We start from the raw sequence: 19,521 nt of genomic DNA on the forward strand, positions 1-19,521 counted from the left end.
GAGCGTGTGTGTGTGTGTGTGTGTGTGTGTGTGTGTGTGTGTGTGTGAGTCCCTGGGGGGTTATATGTGGGAGTGTCTGGGTGAATGTGTGAGTCTGGTGGAGTGTATCTGTGTCCCTGTATGAGTCTGAGGGTGTCTGTGCATCAGAATGTATCCATCACCAGTCATGACTAAGTCTGTGGGGCTGTGTCTGGGTGTGAACCTGTGTGTGCCCACTGAGGTGTGACTGAGTGTCTCTCTTTGAGGGTCTGGGTCTGAGGGTGACTGTGTGTGAGTCTGACAGGACTTGTCAGGGTATTTCTGGGTGTATGTGAATGGGTGCTGAGGGGGTCAACGTTAGGAGGGGCACTGGTGTCTGTGTGCAGGTCTGAGAGTGTATCACTGAGAATGAGTGTCTTTGTGTGAATTCTGTGAGGAGTGTGGGTTCATGAGGGTGTGTGTGCCCACCTGAACTTCTCCGTGGGTTCATGTGGGATCTGAGGGTCTCCCTGTGTGGTTAAGGGTGTCCCTGTTTGTCGCTCTGTGTCTGCAGGTCTCTGGTTGTGAGTCTGTGTGTGTCCGTGAGTCTGTCTGTGTCCTGTCCACAGGACCCACCTGTGTGGGTCTCGGATGTCTGGAGTCTAAGGGGGTCTGTGGATTGGTTACCCCAAGGGTCTCTATGAGTGAGTGAGTCTGGGTGAATCTGTCTGGGTGTGTAAGAGTCTGAGGGTGTCCGTGGTGTACATTGCAGAGTGAATGCACTCTTGTGGGTGCCTGTTTGTGCTCCTCTGCGGGTTCATGTGTGAATCTGAGGATCTCGAGTGCCGGTCACTGTAACTGTGTCGCTTTCCAGCGCGTCTGTGTCCCGGGGGGAGGCCGGTCTCAGTCGAGGACTGGACGCCTGGATTCGGGGCGAGTATGGGGGCTGAGTGTGGGGGAGGGGACAACGTGGGGGGCACGGCCCCTGGACTGGGAGCGCAGCCGCCCTGCGCGCTCCTCCCTTGGGGTGCGCACACCTGGCAGCCTGGGCGGCGAGCAGGGGCCCCGCCCGCGCCCTCCGGCTCCCACGCCCCGCGCGCGGCGCCCCCTCCCTCGGGCGGTGCCGATTGGCTGCGGCGGCGGCTCGAGCCCGCCCCTCGCGTCCGGCGATGGGCGCCGCGGGCCAGAGCGAGCTGCGCCGCCACAGCTGCAGCCGCCGCAGCCGCCGCCGCCACCGCCGTTACCGCTGCCGCCGGGAGCACAGCGCGCCTCGGGTCCGCGGGCCGCCAGCTCCCGACCCGCCCTCCGGCCCAGCCGCGCCCGCCAGCCTTGCTGCGGAGCCCCGGCCCGGCCTCGGGCCGCCGCCACCACGCCGCGCGCCGTACTCCGCGTCAAGAATGGGGCGGCCAAGCTGCCCAAGCCGGCCGCCGCCGCCGCCGCGGCCGAGGCGCCCGGCGCCGGTGCGGGCATGGAGCGCTCGCAGAGCCGCCTCAGCCTGTCTGCCTCCTTCGAGGCGCTCGCCATCTACTTCCCGTGCATGAACTCCTTCGACGACGAGGACGCGGGTAAGCGCGTGGCCCGCCCCCGATCCCCGGGGGGCGTCCCGGGAGCCAGATCCCGAGGCCCCCTCCCCGACCCGGTGCGCCCTAAGAGGTGGCCACTCTTTCCTCCCCACCCCCAATCCCAAGCACGCTCGGTGATGCGCCCCCAGGGTCTTCCTTCCCACCCACGGGACCTCAGATCTCTAGGATGTGGGGTCTCCTCGCCTCCCGCTGCCCCCAGGGACCTCTAGATCATCTGCATTCACCCCTTTTCCGCAAGTGGGCCCTTTGGGTCGCCTGGACTTAGCTCTCCCTACTCGCCTGCGCCTACTGAATGCTCCCGGTCTTGTCCCTGGATCCGACACGCCACCCTCCCCGAGCCTCTTGTATGTGCCCACTCCTCAAACCCCGGGGCTTTGGCCGCCTCACCCCCGGGGCTCTGACGCTCCCCCCGTCATTGGAGGTGGCGCGCAACCTTACCGCTCCATCTTTGTCTTGGCTGCATCCAGAGACTCCCTGCCCAAGACCCCCGCCCTGCGCCCAAGGCCTTGAGCGCCCCTGTTTGTCTCTCCTTCTCTTCCCCCAGTCCTTTAAGGACTGGGGCGGACCGCAAGGGGACCGGTAGGGTGACGGCCTTTCCCCTCGGTTCTTCCCGGCGGTTCCCCGAGGGAGGCGTAGGGCGGCACCGACTCTACAGCTGCGCGCCCTCCGGAGTGTGCCCCTGACCCCGGGTGCTCTTGTGCCTGGAGTAGCCCTTCTAGGTGGGCTGAACCGGGCCACCATACAGCGGCCCGAACCTCAGGCTCCCAGGCCTGCGCGCAACCCCAGCCAGAGCCCAAGGGGCGGGGAAATGTAGGGAAAACAGCTCTTGGGGGCCCTGGGACCAGGCAGAGGAAACAGAAGGGCTTCAGATCTGGTTCTGCGGTGAAGAAGCAAAGCCACCAACAGGTGGGGTACCTAGAGGGCTTTGGTGAGAGTTCCCCAAAGAGTGCCACATTAGGAGTTGGAATGAGGTTCCAGTCTTGCTTCTCTCCGTATTAGCCATGACCTTGAGCAAGTCATGCCACCCCTAGCTTCCATATCCTGATCTGTAAAATGGGATGACAGTACCTCAGACATAAAGGTAAAGTTAAAAGTGTTTTGTAAGCTGAAAATCTGAGCGTATTTTAATCAATGAGGGGATGAAAGAGAGAGGGGGCTGTGTGGTGGGGAGGAGCAAAATGGTTTCATGGACGCTTTTGAGAACTTGATGAAAATATGGACAAGTTCTCCAAAAAATACACATAGGCACCGTCCAAAAATTTTTGTCCACAGTTTTAGGGAGTTCATGGGCCCTGCTTAAGACTCTCTGCCTGCAGAGACCCTTATCTGGTCACCCCGTTATCTGATAAGCCTTGGATGGAACAGTGGGTGATGGGTGCTCATGTCTTTCTGCTGGAGCAGGAGGCAGGTGGGGAGAAAGGCAGAAGGTTCTCCAGAAGAAGGTGTTGGCTGAGTGAATGAATGGGGCTATGTGAGGCTGACCCCTGACAGACCAGTCTTGCTGTTGACCTGGAGATGGGGGTGGAGTAAAGATGGTTACTGCAGAGCCATTTTACAGAATCACCATTTTACAGAAAAAATAACTGAGGTTCAGAGGCTTAACTTCCCCCGTGACGCAGCTGAGGAAGGTTGTATTATTATTCTGGACAAGGCAAGGTGAGGAGGGGTGGAGGGGCTCTCCTAACCCAGTGGCCTCCTCTGGAACAAAATCCGGGAGAGGAAGTCCGGCTAGCAATGGGGGCTTGGGGAGGGAGCCCCACCTGCCTCGGTGAGCTGGCTCCCCCACGCCTCACTTGACGTTCAAGGACGCTCCTGAAGTTCCAACAGGGCACTTGGGTCTCAAGAGGCAAGGAGCATCAGTGGAAGGGACAGTTGGGTTTTTCTTCAAAGTCATGCTCCATGTCATGGTTCAGATGCCTTGGTTATTATTGTTGGTTGCTGGTGACTTGCTCTGGTTTCACGTGAGTCAGAGATAACTTCATGGAATATTAGAGATTTTTAAAGGTCCCTATTTTTTTTTTTCCAGCGGGTTTCTTCAAATTCTTAAGTTTTTCACTTGGAGCACCTAGAAATCATCTTGTCCAACCCTTTTTTGCCCCCAGATTGGTGTGTGTGTGTATTTGTGTGAATGTATGCATGTGTGTGAGATTGAAGCCCCAGTGTGTGTGTGTGGGTGGGTGTGTGTGTGTGTGTGTGTGTGTAACCCAAGGTCACCCAGTGAGGCAGGCACACAGCCAAGACAAAAATCAGGTTTCTGGTTCTCTTTCCAGTAAAACACTAGCCCTCTCTCTGAAAGAGGATTTTTTAAAAAGTCAAATCTCACTGTGTAGAAAATGGTTCCCAGGTGAAGAGGTCTCAGGGAGCGGCTCACAGCCAAGAGTTTGGTTTGGGCATCTCATGCTCACTGTCTGCTCATCTTAAGGGATGCTTCGAGTTTGGGAGGGGGAGGGAGAAAGTGAAGTTTCCTTTGTGTGTGTATTTGTGTGAATGTATGCATGTGTGTGAGATTGAAGCCCCAGTGTGTGTGTGTGTGGGTGTGTGTGTGTGTGTGTGTGTGTAACCCAAGGTCACCCAGTGAGGCAGGCACACAGCCAAGACAAAAATCAGGTTTCTGGTTCTCTTTCCAGTAAAACACTAGCCCTCTCTCTGAAAGAGGATTTTTTAAAAAGTCAAATCTCACTGTGTAGAAAATGGTTCCCAGGTGAAGAGGTCTCAGGGAGCGGCTCACAGCCAAGAGTTTGGTTTGGGCATCTCATGCTCACTGTCTGCTCATCTTAAGGGATGCTTCGAGTTTGGGAGGGGGAGGGAGAAAGTGAAGTTTCCTTTCGGGAAGGCTAACGAGTGTCTGGTGAAAATTGGAAGTAGGGAACGTTGTCTTTGTGCTTAATTTCTCTTGTTCTTCTCAAAGTCATTAATTTTCTCCTAAAAAAAAAAAAGCCCCTTGGATTTATTCTTTTAGAACGACACCACCCTGAACTAATTTCGAAAAGCAGTTTGAATATCTCTCAGATACTGAACATAGACTGCTCCAGTTGCAGGGCTGTCAGAATTGGCTTTGCTTTACCTTTCTCTTCTTTGCTCCCTCCCCTCACCAGTTTTGTGCCCCTCTGTCCCCATGACTCAGAAGTGTCCCTGATGGGCCTCTGGCTCATCTGGGTGCCTCCCCTTTGTTGCTGCTTCTGTCTCCTGTCCAATGCACCTTTTTCATCAACCGGATTGACTCAGAGCCATCTTCAGGGCTTACATGCCACCCTTCAGCTGGTTTCCTGAGAAACTGTATGAGGAGGAGACTTTCATTAGCCTTAACTGGGCCAGAGCACTTTCCTACCTTCGGCTTGGGAGACTTGGACATTTTGTCAGCAAAGGAAGCTGCCCCTTCCACCCCTTTCTAGCCACCCTGCGGTTCAGGATGCTGGTCATTGCAGATTCCTAGAATTCCTCCCAAGGAGCATCGTGCACTCTGAACCCATTACTTACACTGCTTTTGCCCCTTTTCACAAAGATGCTGAGGCTTTAGAGAGGCATGCTCTTGGGAGGCGTTTTTTGTGTTTGTGTCTTCATGGCTCAGCCTTGCTGGTACTGGCGTTATAATTGAGGACGGGTGGGGCAGGGAGGAGTTAGACACGTGACCTCTGCTTTTTCACATCTATATTGTTGGTTGCTGGTGACTTGGAGGAAGAAAATAATAGCATGGACCACGGAGGGTCAACATTTTTTAAATGATTACCTTTCTCTAAGTATCCTCCTAGGCACTTTCAATATTGTTTTCTTTCCTCACAGCAATTCTATAAAATTAACATTTAACATTCCCCATTTTCAGATGAGAAAACTGAGGCACAGAGAGAATATTCTTCAAGGTCACTGAGCCGGGAAATGAGGGTGGTAGGATTTGAACTTGAGCAGTCTGACTCAGGCATCTATGCGGTTATTATGCTGTTTGTGCTATGAAAAGGGCTTAGTACAGTACCTGGCACTAGATAGTCTCTCAATACCTGTTAGCTCTTATCTTTCTTATTACCAAGCAAGACTTATTTCTGAGCATGACTGTAAAAAAGAATCTGTGGATTTGAGGAGGGCGGGTAGCCTGGTTCTCAAAATGTTAGCTTTTATAATTTTAATAAGCTAATTTTATTGCACTGTTATAGCTATTAAGGCAGAGTTGGGCCCTTCTTCTTGGAGGGGGTTTAAAGATGGGATTTGGGGGACTTGCATGTGGAACAAGAGGGTGGGGACCACCTAGCTCCCCATTTTCCTGTTCTCTTTAACAGTTAATTTTCATTACATCTACAGTCCCAGCCCTGCCACTCTGCCTTGGGGCACAGCTGGGGAGCAAGAGTGTCTTCAGTATCCAGCAAATGCCAAAGGGCGTTGCTATATCAGGGTCTGGAATTGAGGATGGTGTCCCCGAGTCTGACCAAGTGGTTTTGGTGTCCAGTTCTCCCCCACCCGCCCGGGAGAGGGGCGGAGAAGCTGGAGCAGCCAGCTCCGATTTGCCCATAGGATGCTTCGATCCAGCGCAAGGAGGAAGTTGCCATGGCAACACGGGCCGGCTACCGGTCCCTCTCCTAGCAGTTCGGGCCACATTTCTGGGCTGGAAAGCCCTTCGTGGTACTGCCTTCTTCCGCTCAGACCAAATCTGGTGGGTGGGGTGGCATGGTGGATGGGTCCCACAAACTAGTGCTAAAGCCCACTCCCCTTGTTTTTGGACGGAGGGGAAATGGAGGGGGCTGTCTGAGTTACTTCTCCTGGCTCGTGGGGTGGAGATACTCCTGTCTTGCCAGACAGATCCCAGCAGGGGTAATGAGAGCTCCGAATCCCGCCCCACCCCAGGCACCTGGAATGACCCCACTGGAATCCCCCCTCCCTTCCCCGATTTACTCCTTTTGGCAAGGTTTTCTTTCCCAGACCAAGTGCTAACTTTTGTCCTTGAAATTTGACCTGAGCTTTTTCTGGGAAACAAAATGTCCTGCTGTCCCATCCCTTCCCCCTGAGATGGTGGGAACAGAGTACTTCAGCCCTAAAGGGGGGCTGGGGCTGGGTGGATAAGGGGGAGTGGTGAGGGGGGAGGCCTTAAAATACCCTTCAGGATCAGGGCCACTTGAGGGCATGAGGTGGAGGCTTTGAAGCCTCCATTCCCACCCTCGTCCCTGGGGCAGGCCACTTCCTGTCCCCCCTCTGCCCCTTTCCCTCATTTACCACCAAGCACTGTAGTCTCCTTCACGGGCTGGGAATTGGGCAGAACTCTTCTAGTTTTAGGTAACTGAGGCATAGTAAAGAATCGAACCAGTTGTTCCCATCATTCAAGTTGTGGTGTGTGAGAGCGTGGACCCAAACTACTTCATCTTAAATTACTCTGAAAGAAGTATTTCAGAAGAATTGGGTGATGGGGAGTCATCCCTTCCCTCATTACACAGATCACTGGCCTATGGATCTGCTCTGATGCAGTTCGAGCTCTTTCCTAAAATTCTCTCTTTCTCTGGCACCCTCTCTTCCTTGTCCCCAAGCTGCCAGGCTCATGGCTTCAGCTTCCTTGGCTTTTGCAGCTGCCAGGGGCCCGCCTGGTTCTGTTTGGTGGGAAGGGGAAAGGAGGGGCCCATTCCCCTTGTCTCCCTTTGAGAACTAGGCTCTGCCTTCCTCCCCACCCACCTCCATCCCAGAGGCCGAGCCTGTTCTAACTAACTGAAGGCGGAGTGAGGGCAGGGCGGAGATGCGGAGGAGAGCAGACCGCAAGCCAGCTGACCCTCTCTCCCATCTCAGGGCCTTTCTTTTCCTCTGCCTCTTCTGACACCTCTTCATTGTGGCCTTAACAACCATCGCTTCAGCACTTCTTTTAAGAATTGTTGGAAAGGCACCAGTTTTGGAGGATGTGCTCAGAAGGGTGCAGACATCTCCCCCACTGTAATCTGTGTACCGCCCCCCCCCCCACAATGTTTTCCAGTCAAGCGCACTGTCTTACTGTCAGAGCTCCAGTTCCGAACCCCACACCCAGTCCCCTGGAATGACCGACTGGAATTCTCTCCTTCTCCCACCCAGTTTACTCCATGGGGCTCGGATTTGGCTCCACTTTGGTGCTAGGGCCTCAGGCAAGTCCTGGGCCTCAGTTTCCCCATCTTGAAAAAGGGGTTAATTATCCTTGTCTGAGCATCTCTTGGGGTTGTAAAAATAAAATGGTCAAGAGGCTTGCTTGGCTGTGCTCAGTGCTTTCCATAATCTTACTGAATCTTATAGCAGCCAAAAGAGGTAGCAGCTGTTGCCGATGTACCCATTTTGCAGATGAGGAAAAGCCAGGCAGCTTGGTGTAGTTTAGTGACTTTTTTGGGTTTCATGGTGGTGATTCAAACCCAGGCGTGTTTGACTCCAGAGACCACCCTCTGCCTCTTGGCCTGAAATGAGATTCCTGGTGGGAACAGGCAGTGTAAGCCCCAGGGGCTGTGCTTGGGCTGTCAAAACAGCCACTGACAAAGGCCAGGGTGTGAGGGCCTGTTCACATCCAGATGCATCCCTCCAGGGTCTGCCATCCCACTGCATTCCACCCCAGCCCACTGGAGTGCCTTCCTGGCCATCAGTTCCTGGATGATCCCCATCTGAGGGCTGCCTGGCCTCCTTGAAGAATCTAGTTGTCTGCCCTGGCCCTGGGGGCTGAGCCATCACCTGCCTCTCCAGACCGATGTAGGCCAATGCTGGATTATATTTAACGCCGTGCTATTTCCACTTGACAGCTCCAGAGAGCCATCCCCCCTCCCCTTTTCTCCTTCCTCCCCCCTCCCCTTCTGATTCACTCAGAAACTGACAAGGCTGATGTCAGCGCCTTATTCTTAGCCCCCATAATTGTAACTGCATTTAGCAGTGCGCACTTCATTAACAGTTTCTGCAAGGGGGGAGTGAGATGACTGCGTGGCTGGGCAGGGACACGGGTGGGGGTGGGGAGGGGGCAGCTGCTGCAGGGACCTTGGCCAGCTGCCTCTTCTGAATGGACCAGCTGGGCAGGTTCCAGGCCTGGCTTTCCAAGACTAGCAGTCTTGGAAGGCCCCTTGGAGAACATCTAGTCCACTCTCCTCATTAGGCAGGGAGGGAAACTGAGGCTCAGTGAGGCAAAGCAGCTTGCCAAGGTCACGTGTTAAGGATCCAGGGCTCTGGCCTTTGTGTCTAGGTTTTCTTCTTTGGTATTATTCATTCAGCTAATATTTAATTAGCTGCTCAGTGCCAAACAGCATTCTAGGTGCTGGGGCTATAGCGGGGGAACAAGACAGACACAGTTTCTGCACTCACGGAGTTATGTTCTGAGGTGGAGGAGACAGACAATAAGCAGGAAAGCAATTAAACAATAAATAATTTCAGATTGTGTTAAGTGAAATGGAAATAAGACAGGTTGATGGGATAGGAGATAACATTAAGTAAGATAGTCAGGAAAGGCTCACTGAGGAGGTGACATTTGAGTTGTGACCTAAATGACAGAGCCAGTAATGGGAATATGAGGGGATAGAGGGATCTAGGCAGAGGCAACAGCTGGTGCAAAGGCCGTGAGGTCAGCGCGAGTTTGGGCGTTCATGGAAGAGAAAGCAGACCAGCATAGTTAGACTGCATGAGGGGAAACGAGGTCAGAGAAGTAAGCTGGGGGCAGATCACTCAGCCTGGTAGACAATGATAAGGAGTATCAGGTGGGGAAACTGAAGTTCAGATTGGGAATGGAAAAGACCCCCAGCTGGGTAAAGACAGAGAGAGGCCGAGAACTCCCGAATCCCTGTCTCTTTAGTCCCTTAGACACAGGTGGCTGTGCCTTTAAGTGCATCACGTGGCTTCCTTTCACATTGTAGCTGGTAGTGTGGAGTCTGGGAAGGGCTTTTTCTGCCCTCCCTGCCTGCCCCTCTCTCCTCCTCGACTCTCACCCGACCCAGCTGTATAGCTTTTCAGGGTGACGTAGCTGTGCAACTCTGGGGAGCTTTCGTGGTGGGACAGAAAGAACATGGCTTTGGAATCCAACACACCTGAATTTTTATCCTGCCTCTGCTGCTTCTAAATTGTGTGACCTTGGGCAAGTGGCTTCAACTCTCTGGGGCTCAATTTCCTCATCTGTGAAAGGGGGGCATAATAATAGCAAGTTCTTCAAAGGGTTATTGTGAGTAATAAATTGATATAATGCACAAAACACACCTACCCCAGAGCCGGGCATGTGGAACTAAGATTTCCTCAGTTATAAGGACTAATGAGATCGTGGGTTTAATGCTGGGCACGTAGTAGATGCTCAGTTAGAGGTTACTGCTGCAATTGTGGTTGTTACTGTTGGTTTTAACGGGTCAGAATCATCGAGGGGGCTTGTTAAAACATAAATTGCTGGGCCTCACCCCAGAGTTTCTCGTTCAATCTGGGGCAGGGCCTGAAAATCTCATTTCTTTTTTTTTCCCCAAATATTTATTTATTTATTTGGTGGCACCAAGTCTTAGTTGTGGCTCACTGGCTCCTTAGTTGCAAGCACATGGCCTCCTTAGTTGTGGCATGTGAACTCTTAGTTGCAGCATGCGTGTGGGATCTAGTTCCCTGACCAGGGAGTGAACCCGGGCCGCCTGCGTTGGGAGCACGGAGTCCTATCCACTGCGCCACCAGGGAGGTCCCCTGAAAATCTCATTTCTAACAAGTTCCCAGGTGATGCTGATACTGGTCCAGGGAGCCTACTTTGAGAATCACTGGGTTAGAGAAAAAGCTGGAGAGAAATGAAGGGTTCTTCTCAACTTGGGATGTCTCCTGGCTTCCTGTGTCTTAGATGCTGGGGACATTGGGTACCAAATTCAGGACCCGGTTTTAGTCTTCAGACACTCATGTTTCCATCACATGGTCTCGGATCAAATGAGCCTCAGCTGCTGCCCCGCTTTGCACTGGGTTTAATGTGAAGGACCCCATCAGTCCTTCTGGAAGTCATCTGTATAAGTGATAAATGAGTCGACATGAATAACACATCAGACCATAATATCCTTTTGTGGAATATTGAGGGGCTCAGGTCTAGCTCCTTTTACCGAAGGGAACAGGAGGCGGTCCCTTTCCTGCATTGGGGAAAGGCAGGACTATGTGTTAAAACCAGGAGGTTCATTTGAGGACAGGTCTCTGCTGGGAAGAAGTAAATCAAAGGGACCATCAATGTTAAGGGGCAAAATGCTGGGAAATGCTACCAAGAGACTTCACTGAGTCATTTTATTTAGATGTTTCTAAGAAAGGGGTCGCTGGTAATTTTCTAGGGAAGGTTGAGATTTTGCTTAGATTGGAGATCTGGGGGACAAACCATATGATGTGATAAGATTCCCATCCAGTCCCTTAAAACTCAGAGTCTGAAGATACAGACATTTCCAAATACATTCCCGGTGAGACTTGTCCTCAACTGATGGGAAACACTTCTCCAAGAGGGTTGGCTCAGTTTAGCAAAAGAGCACAGACTTTGGAGGGCCCCAAACCTGGGTTGAATCTCTGCCACCTACTAGCTGTGTCTCTTGATTATGATACGTAACTATTCTGGGCCTCAGCCTCGTGCTTTGTAAAATGGATTGAATAACTCTACCCTGTGAGAATTAGAGATAATGCATGTGTGAGGCATAGAAGGCATCCAGGACATTGGCAGCACTGCCTTTCCTGCTATTGTAGACTTCCTGGGTGCAGGAAGTGTGGGATGGTGGGAGCGCATTGCCTGCGTTTGGGACTCCTGGCTCGGGTCTGGACAGCTGGTGCTTACTCTGTGCCCAGTGGGGCCTGAGAGGCTGCATTAGGAGTCAGGAGAAGAGGTCTCTGTTCAGCCGCCAAATCTCAGCATCTCCTCCAGCCGCTTCCCTTTGTCTTTTGAGCCTCAGGATCCCCATTTACACAGTGAGGTGTCTAGTGGGCTTGGTTTAGGTACAACCAGAGTCTCCCAGAAAACAGGGGACACTTGTCCAGGCCCCCATCTCCTCCTTTGGATTTCTCCCCTGCTCCTCTGCCTCTATGGTCGTTTTCATCCCCAGAACATCCCCTCCTGCCAAAGTTTCTAGCTGATCCTTGGCTGATTGGTCATTGAATACTTTTTAAAAGAATAAGTATTATTTGGATTAAGTAATATATGCAGTTGGTACCACATTTTAGAAGCACGAAAAGTATCCAGTTAAAAGGGCCCCAGGCACCTCCGTCTTCTGGGTCTCCTGTCCCCTCCCCAGGACAAACACTGTTTCTAGCTCTCACAACCCTTTATGCTGCTGTTACTGACAGTAACATGTTATGTGGTGAGAAGCCAAACAGCACAAAGGACACCCAAGGAAACATCAGTCTCCCTCACACCTCAGCCACCTAGTCCCACTCCCACAAACCACCAGTACGGTCTTTTAGGCTACCAGTGTTTTCTTTATTTTCCAGTTAGCAAATTCTTATTAAGCGCTTATGGTGGTGCCCAGTCCTGTGAGGATTCAAGAGTAGTCAGATTATACCAGGCAGTATAGCAGTATAGCACAGTGGTGGTTATGATACACACTCCACAGCTAGATGGCCTGGGTTTGAATCCTGGGTTTGCCACTCATTGGCTATGTGACCTTGAGCAAGTGACTTAACTTCTCTGAGCCTCAGTCTCCTCAACTTGGAAATGGGCCCATAACAGCCCCTCCCTGCCTTGAAGGTGTCAGGAGGATTAAATGAGTAAGTATTTGTAACATGCTTTGTAGAGAGCCCGAATACAGTAGAAGTGTGTTAAGACTATTAGCTATTACTGTCTCAGAGCCCTTAAGCCAGAAGTCTCTCGCATCTTTAGCGGAGGCCCAGAGAGGGATCTCATGGTTTGCTCAAAGCCTCACAGCAGGTCTCTGGTAAAACCAGGAGTAGAACTGATGTTTCTGGACTCCCAGTCAGGGCCTCTTTCTCTCCCAGGTGACCCAAGTGGCTACTTTGCACCGTGTTGGCACCTGAGGCTTCAAGTCCATACCCTGCATTTCCAGTACTTGGTGTCCCTGAGAAATGCCGCTTGGAGTCGCCTTGGGAGTGGGTGGGAGGATATGTCACTAATTGGGGCCTGTAATGGAAATTAATTAGTTCCTCAGCAAATGTCGAGAAACATCTCTCATCTGCCTGGGCCCGACACGAGACTGGACCAGGTGCCTTGGGGGCACACCCAGACCCAGGCCAACCCACCCCTGAACCATCTGGCCCCTGGAAGCTGCAGCCACTTCTGTCTAGCTTCTGTTGGGTATGCTGGGTCCTGGGAGAGGGACCCCCAAACTGGGAAGCCTGGCCCTGATGGGAATCGGGTGGGTGCTAAGAGGGAGGGAGAAATTAACATGTGTAGCATTCTTAGACTCCTCCCAGCGGTCTTCAACTTGAAAAGCATATAGAAGATGGGAGAATTCTCTCCTGTTCCCACTGTCTTAGTTTGAGATGTGGATTCTTGTGCAGGTGGTATGCTATGCAGTGCTGTCAGGTGAGACCGGGATGCAGGATGGGCAAGAAAAGAAGCAGCTAACGATGGGCACTCAGCCACGGGCTAGCCTCAGCCTGACCCAGTGGAAGCTCTAGAGGGCGGATGGCGTCACAGAGTTGGCTGGCCTTCTGGACTCCCGTGTCAGTCAGTCATGGGCTGTGGACAGTCCCCCCGGGGCGGCAGGAGAGCGGAGACATAACTTTTGGGGCAAGGCAGCTCCCATCAGCTAAGAGCAGCTCTCCAAAGAAGGGGCAGCTGTGAGCTGGAATTGCAGAAACTCGCAGCAGCTGTGGGATGGGTGTCCTGCTTGGTAAAGGAGCTCTGGCTGGGCTGGGTCTACCCACCTGCTGTCTGGGAACTTCTGGCGACAGCGTGAGGAGAGCAGGTGTGGCCAGCTCTGTGCTGGGTAGTGCCCACCCCTATTACAGGTCACCCTCTCCATGGTCCCACAAGGTGTGCGTGGTCATTACGTTAGGTGGGGCTGGAGGAATCGAGCGTCCAGACGGACTCCTGGCTTGGCCAAGGTCAAGTTGGTGAAAGGTAGGACAGGGCTGCAAACCTGGGCCTGCCTCCAACACTTGTGGTCTTTCCAGCATTCTGTGCTGCATTTAATTCTTTTCATGAATATATGTGTGTATTTTGTGCTTCCTGGTGGGTTTCTTTCCAGGTGCTCTTTTTTTTTTTTTAATTTATTTATTTTTGGCTGTGTTGGGTCTTCGTTGCTGCACGTGGGCTTTCTCTAGTTGCGGCGAGTGGGGGCTACTCTTCGTTGCAGGAGGCTACTTCTCGTTGCGGTGGCTTCTCGTTGCGGAGCACGGGCTCTAGAGCGCAGGCTCAGTAGTTGTGGCGCACGGGCTTAGTTGCTCCGCAGCATGTGGGATCTTCCCGGACCAGGGCTCGAACCTGTGTCCCCTGCATTGGCAGGCGGATTCTTAACCACTGCGCCACAGGTCCCCTAGGTACCTTTGAAAGGTGTCTATCTTGGTTTTCTGTTTGGTACCTTGCAAACATAAAGACTTTTGGGCCTGACAGGTGTTTGCCTATTTGAGCTCACCTGATGCTCATGGAAAATCGGCTTTGTTTCCAGAGACGTGGGTAGGGGCCCTGACTGACAGACTCCTTGAGGTGAAAAGTTAAGGGGTAGCTGCTTTGTCATGGAATGAGCGCTGAATTTGTCATAAGAAAACCTGGATTTGAGACCCCATTTCTGCCCATTTGTCAGCTGAGTGACCCTGGGCAGGTCTCTTCGAGCCTTGCTTTCTTCTTTAGGTGAACAAGTCCACAGCTGTAAGCCTCGGGTAGCCTGGCAGGTGTGCTAATGATACTGCATATAGCAAGGACCTGGCAAGGCTTTGACTGGGTTGGGGTGGGGAGTCCAAAACCAGACCTGAGGGACTTCCCTGGCGGTCCAGTGGTCAGGACTCCGTGCTTCCACTGCCGGGGGCCCGGGTTCCATACCTGGTCGGGGAACTAAGATCCTGCAAGCCGCGTGGCATGGCAAAAAACAACAACAACAAAACAAAAAAAACCCCAGAGCTGACCTCTGTAGCGTGTGCGTGGGAACCATGTCAGATCAGGGCCCATCTGTGAAATGGGCACAATGACGCTTGTCTTCCTGTTCTAGCTTGGGCTCCCCACGAAACAAGGATTTGAGTACAAGTATTAGGTTGAACCACAGGATACTGCCATTTTTAGGAGTCAAAGCAGTCAAATAGCAGTTGTACATGGTTCATATGGTTTCCGAAGGTGATGGATGAAACTCCAGGAGGGGAATGAGAAAGTCACTTGGGGAAACATCTTCCCGGACCAGGGCTCGAACCTGTGTCCCCTGCATTGGCAGGCGGATTCTTAACCACTGCGCCACAGGTCCCCTAGGTACCTTTGAAAGGTGTCTATCTTGGTTTTCTGTTTGGTACCTTGCAAACATAAAGACTTTTGGGCCTGACAGGTGTTTGCCTATTTGAGCTCACCTGATGCTCATGGAAAATCGGCTTTGTTTCCAGAGACGTGGGTAGGGGCCCTGACTGACAGACTCCTTGAGGTGAAAAGTTAAGGGGTAGCTGCTTTGTCATGGAATGAGCGCTGAATTTGTCATAAGAAAACCTGGATTTGAGACCCCATTTCTGCCCATTTGTCAGCTGAGTGACCCTGGGCAGGTCTCTTCGAGCCTTGCTTTCTTCTTTAGGTGAACAAGTCCACAGCTGTAAGCCTCGGGTAGCCTGGCAGGTGTGCTAATGATACTGCATATAGCAAGGACCTGGCAAGGCTTTGACTGGGTTGGGGTGGGGAGTCCAAAACCAGACCTGAGGGACTTCCCTGGCGGTCCAGTGGTCAGGACTCCGTGCTTCCACTGCCGGGGGCCCGGGTTCCATACCTGGTCGGGGAACTAAGATCCTGCAAGCCGCGTGGCATGGCAAAAAACAACAACAACAAAACAAAAAAAACCCCAGAGCTGACCTCTGTAGCGTGTGCGTGGGAACCATGTCAGATCAGGGCCCATCTGTGAAATGGGCACAATGACGCTTGTCTTCCTGTTCTAGCTTGGGCTCCCCACGAAACAAGGATTTGAGTACAAGTATTAGGTTGAACCACAGGATACTGCCATTTTTAGGAGTCAAAGCAGTCAAATAGCAGTTGTACATGGTTCATATGGTTTCCGAAGGTGATGGATGAAACTCCAGGAGGGGAATGAGAAAGTCACTTGGGGAAACAGTGTGTTATCAGCCAAGTTACCCTGGACCGAGGGCAACTGTGTTGAGTCTTCCTGGGGGCTCTGGGAAACTGTAGAACAGGGCTTGGCAAACTTCTGCAAAGGGCCAGACCCTGGATGTTTTAGTCTTTACGGGTCATAAGGTCACTTTCCCAACTGCTGGATTACACAGTTGGAGGGCAGCCACCGACAATATATAAATGGATGGATGGTGCTGTGTTCTAACAAAACTTTATTTACAAAAATAGGCAGTGAGCTGGATTTAGCCCACGGGCCCTAGTTTGCAGACCCCCGGAGTAGAACATGTACCTCCGTTATCCCACCCAGGAGTGAGGGAGCTGGGGTGCTTATACACCAACTCCCGTCAGTCACTGGTTGAAGGCCAAGGGTGGGGATGGGGATGGAGTGGGGGCAGGGAGTTGTCTGTTGCCCTTGGCCAAGAGAAATAGTCGCTGGGCCGCAGGAGGTCAGGCCAGCAGTCACTGAAATGCTAAAGGGCCGTGGGACAGGGGATGGCTTCTGCCAGCTCAGAGGCCTGACTGTGTGTGGAGAGTGTACCTGAGAGAAAGTGACAGGATGAACAGGAAAGTGAGTTTGGGGTAGGGCCAGATGATCTAACTTCGCATTTCTAGCCTTTTCAGCCAGTTATTACTTCCAGGCAAAAACCGGCTCCTCCATTCTTGGCAGGCTTGTTCGAATTTTCTGCCTCCCGTACCTCTGCTTGGGCAATTTCGTCTTCTGGGATGCCCCCACCTTCCCCCTCAGGGCTCCGATGCCACTTCCTCCAGGAAGCATACCTCTCTTCTCTTGGGCGGAGTTGATTGTTTCTCCTGGGCCTTCACATGGCACTCTGAGCTTCTCCTCTCTCTCCAGCAGTTGCAAAGTCTGGCTGACATCACTTTTCACTGCCACACTGAGAGCCCCTCCAGTTCAGGGACTGTGTGATTCTCTGCTGCATCCCACCAAGGGGAGCACTGATTTGGGAAAGGCGGAGCTGAACCCCAAACCTTCCCAGCCTCTCTCCCTCCCCCTTCTCCCCTCCCTCTCTCCCTTTCTTCTCCAGTAGCTGCTGATGACCCGAGACAAGCCCAGTCTTTGCCCTCATGGAGTTTGCAGTCTGGTGGGAGGGCGTTAGACATTCGACAACCCAAAGGAACAACTAATAATTTGATCATTACTCTTAGTGCCACACAAGTCAAGTGCAGGGCGCCGGGGGACGCTGGAGCTGGAAGAACTGACCTGGGGGAGAGGAGGGGAGTAGACAGCGAAGCTGAGACTTAAGGGATGAGTGGAGTTGGCCAAATGAAGGCGGGGGAGTGGCGGAGTGAGACAGGATGCCATGACTCTGCGAGCACGGACTTGGGGTCAATTAAGGGAGTTGGGGGGTGCAAATCTTGGATTCTCTCAGTCTTTGTGGCTGTCTCCCCCTCCCCTCATCTGTCTCTCTTCTTCCTCTCTCTCTGTCTCTCATTCTCTCGCATACACACACATACACGCATGCCCACAGATGGAAATATTGACCATAATTACTTCTGCAGGGCAGAATTATGGGTAGTCTTTGTTTTCTAGTTTGCACTTCTTTGGTGTTTTCCAAACTTTCTACAATGGACGAGTCATGGCAAAAATTGAAGTCTTCAGCATTTGGAGACCACACTCCCACTGGTAGTTGTTTGACCTTGACCACGTTGTTTAATCACTCCTGCTTCTCTCTCTGTAAGATGAGGACAGGGATGGTTAACACACGGTACCCATCACATTCTGACACTTCACCTCCCTTAACTCATCAGAGCTTCACAACTACTCCATGGGGCAGGTGCTGTCACTATCCCTGTTTTATAGATGGGGAAACAGGCATGGAGAGGTTAAGTACATTGCTCAAGATCACACAGTAAGAGACAGAAGTAGGATTGAAACCCAGATGTCTGACTCCAGAGTCTGAGCTTACCCACTTGGCTTTACCGCCTGCCTCCCAGGGTCAGGATGATAATCAATAAGAAGACACCTGGATGCAAAAGGGAAGAGATATGGTGGGCACATATGTATATGTATAACTGATTCACTTTGTTATAAAGCAGAAACTGACACACCATTGTAAAGCAATTATACTCTAATAAAGATGCTGAAACAAAAAAATTTTTTTTTTAATTTTTAAAAAATGAAGTAAGAAACTTCTACTAGTCATGAATTGATAAGCCATGAACTCAGTATCTCAAACTTGCATTATATATAGCTCAGGATATTGATTTCCTTTTTTCCTTCCTTTCCTCTCTTTTTTTTTCTTTTTTTGTCTTTGGCTCAGTAAATTTAGCACAAATAAAAGTGTAGAGAAAACTTAGCTGCTTACCTATGACTGAGCAGTCAGTAAAATATTAAATTTTTCGATGCACTCAAAAAAAAAAAAAAAGACACCTGTCAAGCCTTTAGCACAGTGCCTGGCACACAGTTAGTGCTCTATAGATATTAGTTCTTGTTATTATTAGCAGCTGTGCAAAGGCCCTGGGGTAGGAAAGGCACATGGTGTTTTGAAGGCACATGTGGTTAGTGAACTAGCAGGACTGGGTCATACTAGGTCTTTAAAATTAAGAATCTTTGATCTGAGCTTAAGGACAGTTGAGTTGAACTCTGTTGGGTTTTTAGCAGGGAAGTGACAGACTCAGATCTGGGTTTACAAAGACCTCTCTGGTTGTGGATGAGAAGAATGGGGCCAGGAGGCCCAGGGATGGCTCCCTTTGTTATAGTGACTCTTCCCAAATGGGTCGGACCATCCCAGCGTTGACCTCAGACCCTGGCAGTGATGGTGTTTTGCTGTCTAGGCTGGCTGTGTGGGCTAGAGCACAAGACACGGAAGTCAGGAGTGTGGCACCAGGCTGGTCTGGTGGTGCGGCAAGGCTGGGAAGTGCCAGTTTGAAGGCAGGAACAAATTACTCTCCTGGAGATGAGGCCGGGCCAGTTCCTGTCATGTTACATTATTAAATTTGTAATCTTCATTCTAATACTTCCCAGCAGTGAATAAGAACCAAATTTAAAATGGTGGCTTTACATTTCTGGAATGAAACTCTTTGTCAGGAACTCTTGAAACCCATAATTTCTCTCCAGAGGTGAATGTCTACATCCTTTAAAAAAAATTAAAATAAAAAAATAATAAAACCACTCTTTAGTTAAAGGTTGGGTTTGAAGGTTTGTCTGCAGCCTAACCCTGGCAAGAATTGAGAGTGGGGTCTGTATGTCTCCAGCCCCAGAAAAGGCTCAAAGTAGGACTGGGCCTGCAGATACCCTGCGCCTCCCAAGATATTTAAACCCCTAAATCTGGGCCTTGCTAGGGAAGAAAGGTGGGAGAAGCCGCATGCCCACCTCACCCGCAAGTCTGTTGATTTGCAGGGCTTTTCTTTTTTATCGTTTTTGGCCGTGCCAGACAGCATGCGGGATTTCAGTTCCCCGAACAGGGATCGAACCTGTGCCCCCTGCAGTGGAAGCACGGAGTCTTAACCACTGGACTGCCAGGGAAGTCCAGAATCTGTTGATTTGTGAAAGGGTTTGGTAAAAAATTAGACCGCAGTCTTTAGGAGAATTGCCCCATGTCAGGCTGTGATGAGGTGGGCAGTAGACCCGGCTGCTGGTGGAACCATGGGCTGTGTCATTCCTGCCTTTCCACTTAGTAAGAAGGGCCCTGATCTGGGGTCACCAGCACCACTGAGCTGATCTCCAGCCCTCCTCACTGGGTGAAGAGTCTATGGGGCAATGGGGACATGCCCACCTGGACCCCCCTTTCTAGGCCATGTTACGGGTACGTGGGACCCTGGAATTCCCTGTCCAAACGGCCCTGAGTCAGCATCTGGGGTCTGTCCAGACCCCTT

The 19,521-nt window shown here is 51.7% G+C and overlaps 1 protein-coding gene across 2 annotated transcripts in view; it reads left to right on the forward strand.

The window, feature by feature from the left end:
- Nucleotides 1–1,426: 1,426 nt before the first annotated feature.
- RIMS4 (regulating synaptic membrane exocytosis 4) overlaps nucleotides 1,427–19,521 on the forward strand; it is a 65,335-nt gene continuing 47,240 nt past the window's right edge. For both annotated transcript variants that reach the window (XM_007122999.1, XM_007123000.1), the window contains exon 1: nucleotides 1,427–1,523. In XM_007122999.1, the coding sequence (XP_007123061.1) occupies nucleotides 1,427–1,523 (97 nt within the window). The remainder of the gene's footprint in view (nucleotides 1,524–19,521) is intronic.

Source organism: Physeter macrocephalus, chromosome 14 (genome assembly GCF_002837175.3).
Source record: "Physeter macrocephalus isolate SW-GA chromosome 14, ASM283717v5, whole genome shotgun sequence".
Classification (NCBI taxonomy): Eukaryota; Metazoa; Chordata; class Mammalia; order Artiodactyla; family Physeteridae; genus Physeter; species Physeter macrocephalus.